The following is a 15,045-nucleotide window of genomic DNA, read 5'->3' as shown; positions in this document are numbered from 1 at the left end:
TTAACAAGCTTACATTCTAAGGCGGGAAGGGGAGGAGAATGAGGCGGGATCTGGATTCTGAGCCCGGGGAGGTACCTGACACACCTGAAGAACGCTCCTGGTTCACCTGCCGTCCAGCAAGACCCCCTAGGCTCTGGACTTACATCTTCCCTCTCCGCGTCCACGCCAGTGATGACGGGACAAGGTTGTCAATCTAAGAGCTGCGGAACCCTACCCCATTACCAGGGTGACCCGGAGTTCTCACCCTACCGCATGACAGGCAAGAGTCAAATAGTAAATAAAATTTTATTTCCTTTACAGAGTTTTTTGTCTTGGCAAACAGCACAAGGTATATCCAGGAGACACTAAAGCTTGAAATAAAGACGTGTGTTGTGCCTGTCTGGGTAAAGTTATAGGGAAAAAGCATTCGACCACTCAAGGAGGGAGGGAGTGTTCTGTGCCCTTTGGTAGCCCTCCGCCTCCAGAGCAAATACAAACTCATTGCCCGTCCTTTCGTTAGAACCAGCGGAGATCCTCGGGAACGCCAGCCTGGGGAGAAATGGTTCTTACCAGTCTCTTCCTGCGGGATGGCGGGGGAGGCCAGTCGCTCTGCCCCTGGCAGGTCGGCGGCAGCCACGGACAAGAGGCTGGCACAGACCCCATCCTACCTCCCTGCAGTTGGGAGTCCTGCAGCTGAGCAGTAGAAGCCCCTCCGGCTACACGCTATCTTCCCCCTCAACAAAAACTAAAAGCTGTCCCCTTTCCTCCTCTCCTTTCCCTCCCCACCCCCGGCAAAGCCTTGAGTCCGAGTCACGGGTGGAAATCCTGCTGGGGCCACGTCACCCTGTGTGGTGGCTCCTCGCAGGCTACCCCTCCCTAGCCCCCCAGGCAGCGGAGGGGGGGAGGCCCTAGGGAACATCTGTCCATGGATCACATGAGTAGCTGGGGATGGGTACCGGAGGCTGAGGCTACAGCAACTTCACGTAGTTTTGCGGGATCAATCCCCTCCTGCCGTTCAGTGTTCCTTCGAGCCAGCCGGGTTCCCTCGAAGTTTGGACTGCACGAGAGAAGGAGAGGAGTCACTGGAGCTGCACAGCGAAGAAGGGTCCAACCCCAAGACAGCCCACCAGCTGTCTGTAGACCCCAGGAGCCAGGCCTCAGGGAAACTTTGACCCAACAACTGAATACGGATGGCCAAAGGGCATGATGGCCCAGCATCCTTCTGGCTACCATGGCTCAGCTGGGCAGCTAAGTCAGGCAGCTGAAAGACCAGTGAGGCCCCAGGGTTTATTTCTACGCCAAAGAAGCCTGGACCGGAATTGACTAAGCAGCTGGCACCAGCTCTTAATCACTGGAGACTAGAACTGGATTTCCCATCCACGATCCTCCCCTTTCGTCCCAACCATGAAACAGAGGGCCATGCTGGAAAGCCAGCAACTTCAGGGTTTTCAGAACAACTCTCGTTATGGGAAAGGGGAAGTGTCTGCTCATTCTGTTGTACTCTCCTGAGTGCTTAGTACACAGTACTCTGCACATAGGAAGTGCTCAGTAAATACCATTGATTGATTGATTGATTGATCAGCCCATTTCTGGAGGAAATGGCCAGCTAGCTGTCCAATAGTAACTCCAGGCCACCTTGCTTCAAGACGTCTATGCTTCTCCCTAAAGTGAGAAGAAAAGCTGCCTTTTTGCCTATAGTGGAGAGGGCCCAAAGCACTTCCCTCAAGTCGCAGGAATCCCTTCAACTGAGAAACCTCTGAAGGCGTGCGCGCAAGCTCACAAAGACACATGCACACAGAGAGGACAATGGGTTTCACCTTTATACTTCAGCACTACTATCCAAAACATCTCAGTGACTCAGAGCTGATTGCATCTACTCTCATGCTAGGTCCAGGAAAGTCACCAGGATGACGACCCACTTCTCATCTCCCTCGACCCAACCCCGCCTCCAGTTCATGTGGATGGAGCTGAAGGGAGTGTATTGTAATGGCCAAGACCAGCCAGGTGATCAGTGCGACAAGGGTGGGTGGGGCAGGCTAAGAGAGCAGGAGGAATCAGGAGACGGGGTTTGGCTCACAGGTCTCAGGCCAAGACAATGCCCTTGGGAGCAAGAAGGCTTGCAAGAAAGCAAGATGGGAGCCCCATGTCGTGTACCCAAGGCACAGGGCAGGATGAAATCTGAAATCAGCCCGCGGCAAAGTCGAGGTCAGCATCGACAGACAAATCAGCCAGATGGAGCGTTCTACAGCAGAAGGCGAAGCGCCAACCCGCCCTTCCGCTCCCCCTTCTCTGATGAGCGGCCCTCCCCACAGTCTCCCACCCGGCCTCAGTTTCAGCCTTCCTTCCAGCTTACTTTCCTCCCCAGTGGGCGGGTGCTGCTCTCATCAGAGTAGGTCTGAGAGCATATGGGACGATGGTTGGTTTTGGCTGGAGGGGGACTTCTGGCTGGGAAATCTGAGCCAAGGGGTGGCCAACTTCTGCCACGGCCTTCGCTGCCGGGAAGTTTTCAGCCTGGCTGCCGGCTGCCAACCAATGGGATGCCCATCTCACCCCATGGCATTGGGATTGAGGTGAGTCACCCTGAGTCTGATTTCACACACCCCGAGGGTGGCAAAAGAGAAGGTAACATAGGAGGAAAAGATACCGATTCATGTCTCTTGGAAATCAAGACAGTGACAAGGACTATTACAAGGTGCCACATCCAGGATCGGGGGTAAGAAAGAGGTGGATTAGGTGGAGTCAGGGACATGCTGAAAACAACAGAAAATCCTGGGAAACCCTTCTTCCAGAAGCAAAGCTATTTACAAGGTCTAGATCAAAAGGAGATACAGAAACATGAATCCCCAAATGAGGATTGACATCATTTATCAAATACTTCTACCTGGATAATTATGGAGAACCCATCACAGGACAATGTGGGAGTAGGACACAAGTCACTAGAAGGTGGCAAACGTGATATAAAAAGAGATGCGGAAAAATGAAATCTTTAGGCTTTCAGACAAGATAATATGATTCCCTCGCTGGTCCTTGCCCTAAAAGACTGTAAATGTGAACAAGAAAATGCTGCCCAGAGATCCTGGACGTGACAAATGATGTTGCAAGCTCTATGTGAGGATGGTGGAGAAACGGAGACAGACCGGGAAGGGGGTGGGGGGTGGAATGAGAAGGTAGAGAGAGGGAGGGAGGGAGAGAGAGAGAGAGTCAGAGAGACAGACAGAAAGTAGAGATGGGGGAGAGCAAGAGACAGAGACGGGGAGAGACTGATAGCCAGAGAGAGACAGAAAGAGACAAAGAGACGGGAAGCACATTCAGGGATCTATGGGAAACTTCAATCTTTTGTAACACTTTTTGTTACCAGTTAAGAAATGCATATCATTAATGGGAGCACCAGAGAGAAAAGCTGGATTACTAGAACTCACTGGGATGTGTGTGGGTGCTTTCAGCAAAATGGAAGAGCCCCAAGCTTGCTGGAGGAGAAAGGCAAATTTACGAAGACAGGGGAGGGAGGCTACAAAGCTCCCCCAGAACAGGCCGCCAGCAGCCCTCCGGCAACAGGTTCGATCCGCTGTAACCCTCGACTCACCCCTCTGGAGGGCAAGGATTTGATGATAAGAACAATTATGGCACTTGTTAAGCGCTTACTATGTGCCAAGCACTGGGGTAGATACAAGTTCATCAGGTTGAACAAAGACCCTGCCCACATGATAATAATGATGGCATTTATTAAGTGCTTACTATGTGCAAAGCACTGTTCTAAGCGCTGGGGAGGTTACAAGGTGATCAGGTTGTCCCACGGGGGGCTCACAGTCTTCATCCCCATTTTACAGATGAGGTAACTGAGGCCCAGAGAAGTGAATTGACTTGCCCAAGGTCACATAGCAGACATGTGGCAGAGCGGGGAATAGCCAGGTGCTTCTGACTGTGGTGCCCGTGCTCTGTCCACTAAGCCATACTGCCTGGCTGACGATAAAGCGAGGGGCTAGGTTTGGGGTCTCAGCTGGGAACTCAAATGACTGCCCTGTCCCAGAAGGGAACAAACTCAGAATTCTTGAGCACTGGGAAGGAGCCTCAGCCTCCAGGAGCAGAGTTGGAAGGATGCCAAGATGCCACAAGGAACCCGTAGTATTTTCCCTCACACTGCAGCCTTTTTCCAGGGTGCTTTCTCAACCCAAAGACCATGTCCCTGAGCAACAATTTTTCAGGTCAATATCATCTCTAGTAACTAGGGAACCTCCTCTATAGCCTCCTCCTTCTGTCCCCTTCCCTCAGTCCAGTTTTCGGTAGCCACGGTAGTCGGTACCCCACGTTTCCCTATGAGATGAGCACCCCGAGAAGGCCGACTTCCACTTTTCAAGGAAAGGGTGGAGAAGAAATACAGAAGCAAAAATGAGCCAGAAAGCCAGGCCACAAGAGTTTTTCCATCTAGCGTGAATAATGAAAAAACAAAACAAAACTGAAATCCAAAGGGCATCAGGAAACACAGATATTTAGACAGGTGTCATTAGGTTTCCATAACTGAGGCTTAATTATTCTGGTAAAACAGTCCGGGCTCCCGAGCCTCAGTCCCATTTCAAGTCCATCCAGTCTCTTGCCAGGAGCAGAGGAGACCAGTCATTTTCTGCAGGTCTTTTGCTAAATCTCCTTTCCCCAGCTCTCGCCCCAGATTGCTTCACTGTGGGTAGAGAAAGGGCAGGAATCAATAGGTTGGGCCAGAGAAGAGACCATTCCATACCCTCTCTCAAAGCAACCTGGGACGGACCAACTCCACTCCTTTTAGACTGTGAGCCCACTGTTGGGTAGGGACTGTCTCTATATGTTGCCAACTTGTACTTCCCAAGCGCTTAGTACAGTGCTCTGCACACAGTAAGCGCTCAGTAAATAATATTGATTGATTGATCTGGTGCCATCAAATGGTGAACTAGGACTGGTGCACTCAGTCTCTGGACAGTTATCCAGAGAAGCAGTGTGGCTCAGTGGAAAGAGCCCGGGCTTTAGAGTCGGAGGTCACGGGTTCAAATCCTGGCTCCACCACTTGTCAGCTGTGTGACTTTGGGCAAGTCACTTCACTTCTCTGGGCCTCAGTTCCCTCATCTGTAAAATGGGGATGAATCCCGTGAGCCCCACGTGGGACAACCTGATTACCTTGTACCTCCCCAGCGCTTAGAACAGTGCTTTGCACATAGTAAGGCTTAATAAATGCCATTATTATCATTATTATTATTATTATTATTATCCAGCATGTGGGTGTTGGAAGTACAGGTCTCTTTGTGTTAATGGACGAACGTTCTCTCCTTTGTGACTTCCTCCAACTTGCCCACTTCCAGAAGCTGGGGTAGGGAGGTGGGGGACTGGGCATCAAAAATGTTCTCCTCTACCCAAGGGAATCAAGAAAGGGATCTGCATGGCCTAGTGGATAAAGCACGCGCCTGGGAGTTGGAAGGACCCAGGTTCTAATCCCAGCTACGCCACTTGTCTGCTGTGTGAGCTTGAGCAAGTCACTTCACTTCTCTGTGCCTCAGTTACCTCATCTGTAAAATGAGGATTAAGACTGTGGGCCCCACTTGCGAAAGGTTCTGTGTCCAATTTGATTAGCTTGTATCTACCCCAGCGCTTAGAACAGTGCTTGACACACAGTGAGCGCTTAACGAATACCAATATCATTATTATTATTATTATAGGACACAAAAGTCAACCGCTCATTCAAGACTCAGAGTGAAAAGTACTTGGTAAATTCTTGGGGTGACATTTACAAACACACAGCACACTGACCAATCTTTTTCTCCACAAATAGGAACAGGATTAGGGGGAATTACTCTTCATTCCTTTGAAAGGGCCATTTAAGGTTTAATTCAGTTCTCATGTGGCTGCACAAGGCATTCAACTGAAAAGTCAGTTTGATGATGAATTTTAGACCAACACTACGTGGGTACATCTCTAGCCAAGGTGGGCATCCATACTTACCCGTGTCCCAGCTTTGCACTTCAGCAGAATTTCATTCTTTTGTAACCTATACTCAGACTGTGATCAATCAATCAGTGCTATTTATTGAGTGCTTAGTAGGTGGACAGCACTGTAGTGAGTGCTTGGGAGAGTATAAAACTGTCCCTACCCAACAGTGGGCTCACAGTCTTTTAGACTTTTAGTCTTTTAGACTGTGAGCCCACTGTTGGGTAGGGACTGTCTCTATATGTTGCCAATTTGTACTTCCCAAGCGCTTAGTACAGTGCTCTGCACATAGTAAGTGCTCAATAAATATGATTGATTGACTATAAAACAACAGAGTCGGTTGACACGAGCCTTTCCCGTAGATTTGCAGTCTACGGGGTAGGAGACAGACATTAAAATCAACAGGGGAAAGAAATAAAACTGCATATCTACCTCCTCTGTTATACTGGTCTGCACACAGTAAGCACTCAGTAAATACCACTTATTGACTAAATACCAGTTGGCCTCAGTTAAAGCAAAGTTCTCTTACACATGAATTTTCTGTAGCACTTAATTTCTTACACTTCCCACCAGGGCATACGCCTCGGACACTATCTAATCTATAAAGATAAAAAGGTTGCTCAAACCAAAGGCAATTTCTTAATGACTCCCGTTGCCTTCAGCAAAGTGCCATGAGGAGTAAACAGTTATTGCTTATTTCAAGTCCTACATTCAAAACCCTGACTCGGTGTTCTCTGTAGTAAGATTCAGAGCTGCCTCAGGCTGCCATTTTGCCATTAGTCTCCGACACAATCTTTTCTAAACCTGTAAGTGTGGATCTGCCGAGACTGACTCTCCCCTAGAGTTCTCTGCAATGCTCATATATCCCAAACTCAATGTTATTCTCGTTTGTTCAGCTGCCAGTGATGGTCATGAATGCACACACTCTTAAGAGTTTTACCTTGGGAGCTAAAGAAATCAGCAATCAGAGTTGAAATTTCTATGTACTTCTCATGATTAGCGTGTGTATACATTTTACCAAGGCACTATGTATAAACACCAGGCAATCACTGGGCTATGAGTGCTCTGGTTCGCTTTCCACGATATAAATACACCCGGGAATCAGCTACATGCATTGTGTCTGTACTACTCTTGTAAGAAACTAAGCTCCACCCCTAACAAAACGTCATCATTTCCATAGCAACTAATGCATTTTATAATGAGGACTACGAATGGAAGAACACAAGGAAAAATAAAAGCACTTGAAAAAAAAAATGGGCAGCACAGAACAGTACGAGCTATACTGAGAAATAGCAAGCCAGGAGAGCAAAACCCATTTTCAGAAGGCTGTCGCGGCAATATCAGATCAAGCTCTGAAATGAAAACCTGAGTCTTCCTTTCAATACGCAGGGCTCCAAAGCATAAACACACATTTCTGGAGTTTCACAACTGTTTTACAACTGTGGAGAAATCAGATAATGAACCAGAATGGAAAGTGACTTCTAAACACTTAACTTCCAAAAAAATCAAATCTCTCCAGGCATTTTACTCTTCACCCAGAAAGAAATATATGGTAAAGTGGCTTTGGCTCTCTAGCGAAGGAATGTGTATTTTTTTTTTAAAAGGAAAGAAATACGCAGGATGTCTCTCACCCCAACCACAGCTAATTTGCTTTTGGTCAACTCTACCCAGCTAAAGAGAAACCTTTCTACCACAACCTTGCTAGAAAACTTGAATGAAGACTTCCCCTTTGCCTCTAAGGAGTCGGTGATTGGTAACACCCTACCAACCTGGAAAGAACAGCTCATCAGACAAAGTGACGGCGTCTGTTCAGGCACTCAGGAGCCATCACCTCTCCCACCGCCTCACTGACTGCGTGGCCTAGTGGATAGATCATGGGCCTGGGACTCAGAAGGACCTGGGTTCTAATCCTGCCCCCGCCACTTGTCTGCTGTGTAAACCTGGGCAAGTCACTTCACTTCTCTGTGTCTCACTTACCTCATCTGTAAAATGGGCATTAGGACTGTGAGCCTTATGCAGGACAGGGACTGTGTCTAACCCAAGTACTCTGTATCTACCCCAGCACTTAGTACAATACCTGGCACATCGTAAGCACTTAAATACCAAAATTATTATTATCATTTACAACATTATACTATGACACAGCACAGACACTTCGCTCTTCTATCACCCTCTCTACCTCCATTTCATCTATCCCACCACTGATGACCCCCTGCCCATGTCTTCCCTCTGGCCTGGAATCAATCAATCAACCAATCGCATTTATTGAGCGCTTACGGTGTGCAGAGCACTGTACTAAGCGCTTGGGAAGTACAAGTTGGCAACATATAGAGACGGTCCCTACCCAACAGTGGGCTCACAGTCTAGAAGGGGGAGAAATAATAAGTATTAAAATAATACAAAATAAAAAAATTAAATAAAAATAAAAATAAATAATAATAATAAATAAATAAATCCCTCCCCGCAGCCCCAGTGGATTCTCACTCTCCCCCCAACCTTCCCCCCGGATCTGGAACTCCCTCCCCATTCGTATACAGCAGACCACCACTCTCCCCACCTTCACAGTCTTACTCATTTCACATCTCCTCCAAGAGGCCTCATGTCCCTCCTCCCTCTCCCTTCTGCATCACCCCCGCCCTTGGATTTGTATCCTATACGCACCCCACCCTTAGCCCCAAGGTACTTATGTCCAGATTGTTAATTTATTTTAATGTCTGCCTCCCCCTCTAGACTGGAAGCTCCCTGTGGGCAGGGAACGGGTCTGCCAAACTCTCTCATATCATTATCTCCCAAGCACTGAGTACATCATCATCATCAATCGTATTTATTGAGCACTTACTGTGTGCAGAGCACTGTACTAAGTGCTTGGGAAGTGCTCTGCACACAGTAAGCACTCAATAAATATGACCGGTTGAGTCATTGACTGACTGGCTGGGCCTGTTCAGGCCAGGGGGATGCTATAGGAACTTTACTGTGGGTTGTCAATTTGATTCTGCAGGCAGAATGGAGAAGCTGGTGCTCAGCACCTGTTCGCACTTACCATCCTCAAAAATGTCTCCTATCTCAAAGGACAACTCCGAGCTGTGTTCAGCCACACACGGATACACTGCTCGAGCCTTCCGATTCACCGCGCTGGAAAAGAGACGTGAGATGGAAGGGACAGTTGGAGGCTGAGAAGAGGCAGTAGCTTCCTTCCAGTTTCCACCTTCCCTCTCGTTTACATACTGTTATCTGTACCACAACACGCCAAAGAAAATCAGTGAGGGACCGAACCTCCGGCAAAGTTGATTTCGTGTAAATGACGCATTTCAAAGTCAACTTTTTATAGGGAACTTCTAGGGAGACTTTAGGAAGCAATATGGCCTATTGAAAAGAGCAGGGGCCTGGAAACTGAAAGCTCCTCATGGGCAAGGATCACATCTAGAAGCAGCGTGGTATAGTGGATAGAGCACGGTCCCGGGAGTCAGAAGATCATGACTCCCGGCTCTGCCACATGTCTGCTGTGTGACCTTGGAAAAGTCACTTCAATGCTCTGGGCCTCAGTTACCTCATCTGTAAAATGGGGATTGAGACTGTAAGCCCTATGTGTCACAGATTGTGTCCAACCCGATTTGCTTGTATTCACCCCAGCGCTTAGTACAGTGTCTGGCACATAGTAAGCACTTACAAATACCATTATTATTATTATTATTATTATCTACCAATTTTGTTGTATTGTTCTTCCCCAAGTGCTTAACACAATGCTCTGCAGACAGTAAGCGCTCAATCAAACCACTGATCGATTGAGTCAGAGGGCCTGGATTCTAAACCCAGCCAGCACTGCCATTTGCCTCCTTTGTGACCACAGGTGAGTCACTTAACTTCCTCATGCCTCAGTTTCCTTGTCTGTAAATTGGAGATGCAATACTTGCTGTCCTCCCTTAAACTGGGAGCCTCAGCTGGGGCAGGGACATGTGCTCAACCAGATTATCTTGTGCAATCGCCAGTGCTAAGCAGAGTGCTGGCACGTAGTAAACAGTGAACTAAAATCACACTTATCATTGCCGTCATTATTATTTCTAAGTCTTTTCACTCATAGGGCAGGGAATGCTTATTTCTGAAGCACTTCTGCCTAACTTTCAGGAAAAAGCATCATATCTGGAGATTAAAGGCAATGCAGTGCAAGAGAGAGGTACATTCACTTGCCCCTCTCATCAATGAACTGCTAATGCAAATTTGTCCAAGATGACTGGCCACCACCCAAACCTCCATCTTTCTCATTAGAGCTGCCTTATGTCAAAGTAACTACCCGCAGAGAGTCACACCTATGATGCTTGGATTCCACTGCTTAAGTTGTCTCTCGTCTCTGGGATCAGAAATGAGGAGTCGGAGAGAGGCTACGAGCCAGACAACCCTGTTCAGCCAGAGCCTGATATGGTCTTAGTCAGTCAGTCAGTCTAATTTATTGAGCGCTTACTGGGTGTAGAGAATTGTACTCAGCACTTGGGAGAATACTACATAACAATACATCGGACACATCCCGTACCCACAACGAGCTTACGGTCTAGAGCAAGGGCTGAGGGAGAAAGGCACTAGGGCCCCGGGCCAGGCTCCTCCTCCGGGCTGAATCACGATCACACGAATCACGGGCTGCACCTCGCCCAATTCGGATAAGCTGACGTACCTCTCGGTTGGCCTGTCGCTCAAAGCTGTGGGAGGGAACATGAGGAGAGCCGTGGAGAAAGACGGTGACACTGGTAAAGGTGGAGCGGCGGCTGAGGTGGAAACCGGCGAGGAGGGAGGCTGTGGGTTAAGCCACTGGACCATGGGGGCGCGAGGCTGGCTCGGGCTGAGGAGACAAGAGGAGAGATACGGTTAATAGTTGGCATAAAATTCTCACAGTGTCTTATACCTAGCAGCGTGACACTGAATGGCTGGAATCACCTCTGTTCTCCACAAAGGGTAGGAAATAATTGAGTGAACCAGCCTCCAAGGCCTTCCCAGACTGAGCCCCTTCCTTCCTCTCCCCCTCGTCCCCCTCTCCATCTCCCCATCTTACCTCCTTCCCTTCCCCACAGCACCTGTATATATGTATATATGTTTGTACATATTTATTACTCTATTGATTTATTTTACTTGTACATATCTATTCTATTTATTTTATTTTGTTAGTATGTTTGGTTTTGTTCTCTGTCTCCCCCTTTTTAGACTGTGAGCCCACTGTTGGGTAGGGACTGTCTCTATATGTTGCCAACTTGTACTTCCCAAGTGCTTAGTACAGTGCTCTGCACACAGTAAGTGCTCAATAAATATGTAGTACAGTGCTCTGCACACAGAAAGCGCTCAATAAATACGATTGATTGATTATTGCCCAGAACTGGACACCTGTCACATCAGGTCACCCCAATCCTAAGCCTATATAGTCATTTGATTATTGGACAAATCTCTCCTCTGCGATCGTTTCAATGCCCCTCCTAATATGAGTGGTTTGAACTCCATCTGTTGAGATATTTAGCTCAGGATTCTTTGAAGGTAAAATGCAAGTAGAAACTACAAAAAGTGCTGAGAGGGAGGGGGTGGGGGGAAGCTGGGGAGAAGAGTTGTTCTGACGACTTTGACACCTGTCTACATGTTTTGTTGTCTGTCTCCCCCTTCTAGACTGTGAGCCCATTGTTGGGTAGAGACTGTCTCTATATGTTGCCAACTTCTACTTCCCAAGCTCTTAGTACAGTGCTCTGCACACAGTAAGCGCTCAATAAATACGATTGACTGACTGAATGAATGAAAGAACAACAGCACTTAATTTTATCTCCCAGGTTCTCTTTCGATCTCTAACCCCACCATGATTGGAAGTGAGGCAATTCCAGTGGAAAGATCACTGGTCGGCATCAGAGCCCCAGGTTCTAAATCCAGCTCTGCCACTTAATAATAATAATAATGATGACATTTGTTAAGCGCTTACTATGTGCAAAGCACTGTTCTAAGCGCTGGGGAGGATACAAGGTGATTAAGTTGTCCCACGTGGGGCTCACAGTCAATCCCCATTTTACAGATGAGGTAACTGAGGCTCAGAGAAGTTAAGTGACTTGGCCAAGGTCACACAGCAGACATGTCGCGGAGCTGGGATTCAAACCCCTGACCTCTGACTCCAAAGCCCGTGCTCTTTCCACTGAGCCACGCTGCTTCACTTGCCTGCTTTGTGACCATGGACAAGTCAATTAACTCTGCAGGCCTCTGTTTTCTTAGCTGTAAAACGGAAATAAAATATCTGCCCTTCTTTCTACTTAGTGAGCCCCGTGTGGAACAGGGACTTTATCCAATTTGTTTAACATGTATCTAACTCCAGCATTTAGAACAATGCTTGATACATAGTAAGCACTTAACAAATACCACAATTGCCATCACTATTGCTATTATATAGTAATATCATCCTCTTTTATTGATAAAAAGTCATCTGGAAAAGAAAAATCAAAGTTAGTTAGAGGTGTTATAAGGCCTGCGGGTCCAGTGGGGCGAGGGCCAAATCCCCCAGCTGTGAGCTAAGTCTGCAAAGTCAAGGGTTGGTGGGAAGGTGATGAGAGAAGGCTACATAAACATGAAGGAATTGAGCAGGGTGACTGTTAAATTGTGATTTTCCAATTTCACCACGAGACGAGGGGGCTTCCATTGAAGCTGGAAGTGTGAGGTTCCTGTCAAACAAAAGGAAACACTCTTCACGCGGCAGCTGGTAAACATATGGAATTCATTACATGGGAAGTTGATGGGCTGAAAATACCAACATGTTCTAGAGGGGTTTGGGTACATTTATGAATGAGGGGTTCAGGAATATTCTACTAGAGAATAGGATCTGGATAAAGACGGAGAATTAGGGGTGGCAGATGGCCTAAACGTCACCATAAGGATGTCAAGGAGGGCTATCATCACACAGTTCCCCAAAGCAAGTGTATGTGCCACTGTCTGAGAGAGTGTACTGGACACTCTTCAATGGCATCACTTGGGCTATTATGCTCCCCAAAACAGCATAAAAGTGGGTAAAATTTGTGTAGTTGTTTGGGTTTCATCGTCTCCCAAATGTGTTGGTTGCAAAGATATCCCAGTGCCTTATTAAATGCCTGCTATATGGCCTTGGTCAAGTCACTTAACTTCTCCGCATCTCAGTTTCCTCATTGGTAAAATAGAGATTAAAAAACCTGCTCTCTCTCCTCTCTAAACTGTTATCCCATGTGATAGATATCTTTTAGACTGTGAGCCCACTGTTGGGAAGGGACTGTCTCTATATGTTGCCAACTTGTACTTCCCAAGCGCTTAGTACAGTGCTCTGCACACAGTAAGCGCTCAATAAATACGATTGATGATGATGATGATGTGAGATAGAGATTGTGCCTGATCAGATTATCTTGCATCTATCCCAGCACTCAGTACAGAATTTGGAACAGAGTAAGCAATTAACAAATACCACAATTATTATTGTTACTATTATTAACCTGACTTGCCAAGACTTTGAACTAGCTCAGATTTGGATATTTATTTTTAATTATAATTCCCATATCATTGAATTTCACGATACTATTTGGCTTGTACTGGTTTTGAGTATTCCTGATTTATTAATGGTACTATCTAATTTACTTTAGAAATGCTTTAACTGTCAGGAGAGAAAGACAGTTATACTTCACAAGCTAACTTTTAAGGGCATCTAATACAACGGGTAGAGGAAAGGAGGATTTTGCTTTTTAACTCTACAAATACTTTATTACAAATCTCATGACTATCCACTCCACTTGCTCAAACACAATAAAAGCTATTTCATACTGTGCCAAGAAACACTCTGAATGTGATCTGTATCACCAGTCACTAAAATCATTAAATCTGTGGTTGCCAGAAATTCTTGAATGCAGCTTCACCAGGGGAGAAGAGGACATTCAGGGATGACTCTTGACGGCAACAGTCAGTGTGTGGGATAGAGAGGAAGGAAAGCAGAAGTGCCTGGGGAGCTGGAAATTAAGACCACAATGAATGAAATAACTGCCATATAATTTTTCAGCGAGTTTCCTAAGGGCTTCTCGAAGGAGGATGGGATGTGTTATTCCTCACAACCCCAAATGTACTTCTGACCATAAAGAACAAAAATTAAATAACACAAAAATGAAATAACAGTCACCCTTCTGACTCAGAAAAGAAGAGGAATGGAAGCTAGAAGGAAGTGAAAATGTTTGCAAGCCGCACCTTGGTCACCCTCACATTTATCAGCGCTTAGTAGAGTGCTTTGCACACAGTCAGCGCTCAATAAATACGATTGAATGAATGAATGAATTCTCACCAGGTCACTATTTAAAACTATTCATCATCTGGGTTAGAAAACTCACCCTCTACACCCTTGTGGAATGGTAATGAGTGGTCCCGTTATTATTTAACAAAAGGAAGCTGAAGCACTGGGAGATTAACCAATTTCCTAGTGTCACACAATGAATGAGGCAGCAAATACAGAGCACTGGTGATAATAGTTTCAAAGGAGTCGCGCGTACCACCACACACAAGAGGCAGCATGGCTTAGAAGATAGATCACGGACCTCAGAGTCAGAAGGACTTGGGTTCTAATCCCAGATCTGCCACTTGTCTGCTGTGTGACCTTGGACAAGTCACTTCCCTTCTCTGTGCCTCAGTTCCCTCATCTGTAAAATGGGGGCTAAAGCTGTGAGCCCTGTGTAGGACAGGGACTGTGTCCAACCTGATTAAATATATCTACCCCAGTGCCCAGTACAGTGCCTGGCTTAACAAATATCATATATAAAAAACAGAGAGTCAGTACCTTTGTAACACTGAGAGATTACAATAAACAGACACATTGCCTGCCCGTGATGAATTTATGAAGTCATAAGCTTGTTGTCTTCCCTTCTACTTCTTCACCCTCTGGAACCATCTCAGATAAAAGTTCAACCAGTTTAACTGCTTATTTCCCAGAGTCCAGGAAAGGGAGGGCTATTTTGATTAATAAGATTTGGGGTCTGGCACAAACAACTGGATTTATTTAATAATGGTATGGGGCAATAAAAAATTATATAAATATCACGTCTCCTATAAGTCATTCTACAGTAGAGGGTTTAAAAAAAGGCACCTCCTTCGGAAATCTCAGAAGTCTCTTTC

General features: G+C 46.5%; 1 protein-coding gene across 1 annotated transcript in view; it reads right to left on the bottom strand.

Moving 5' to 3' along the window:
- Positions 1-283: 283 nt before the first annotated feature.
- ARHGAP10 (Rho GTPase activating protein 10) overlaps positions 284-15,045 on the bottom strand; it is a 262,121-nt gene continuing 247,359 nt past the window's right edge. Inside the window, exons 21-24 of the mRNA XM_038755281.1 lie at positions 10,589-10,753; positions 8,966-9,057; positions 936-1,036; positions 284-528 (exon numbers count right to left, since the gene is read on the bottom strand). Coding sequence (XP_038611209.1) covers positions 948-1,036; positions 8,966-9,057; positions 10,589-10,753 — 346 coding nt within the window. The 3' untranslated portion in view covers positions 284-528; positions 936-947. The remainder of the gene's footprint in view (positions 529-935; positions 1,037-8,965; positions 9,058-10,588; positions 10,754-15,045) is intronic.

Source organism: Tachyglossus aculeatus, chromosome 12 (assembly GCF_015852505.1).
Source record: "Tachyglossus aculeatus isolate mTacAcu1 chromosome 12, mTacAcu1.pri, whole genome shotgun sequence".
Classification (NCBI taxonomy): Eukaryota; Metazoa; Chordata; class Mammalia; order Monotremata; family Tachyglossidae; genus Tachyglossus; species Tachyglossus aculeatus.
This window is presented reverse-complemented; position numbering and strand designations above follow the sequence as displayed.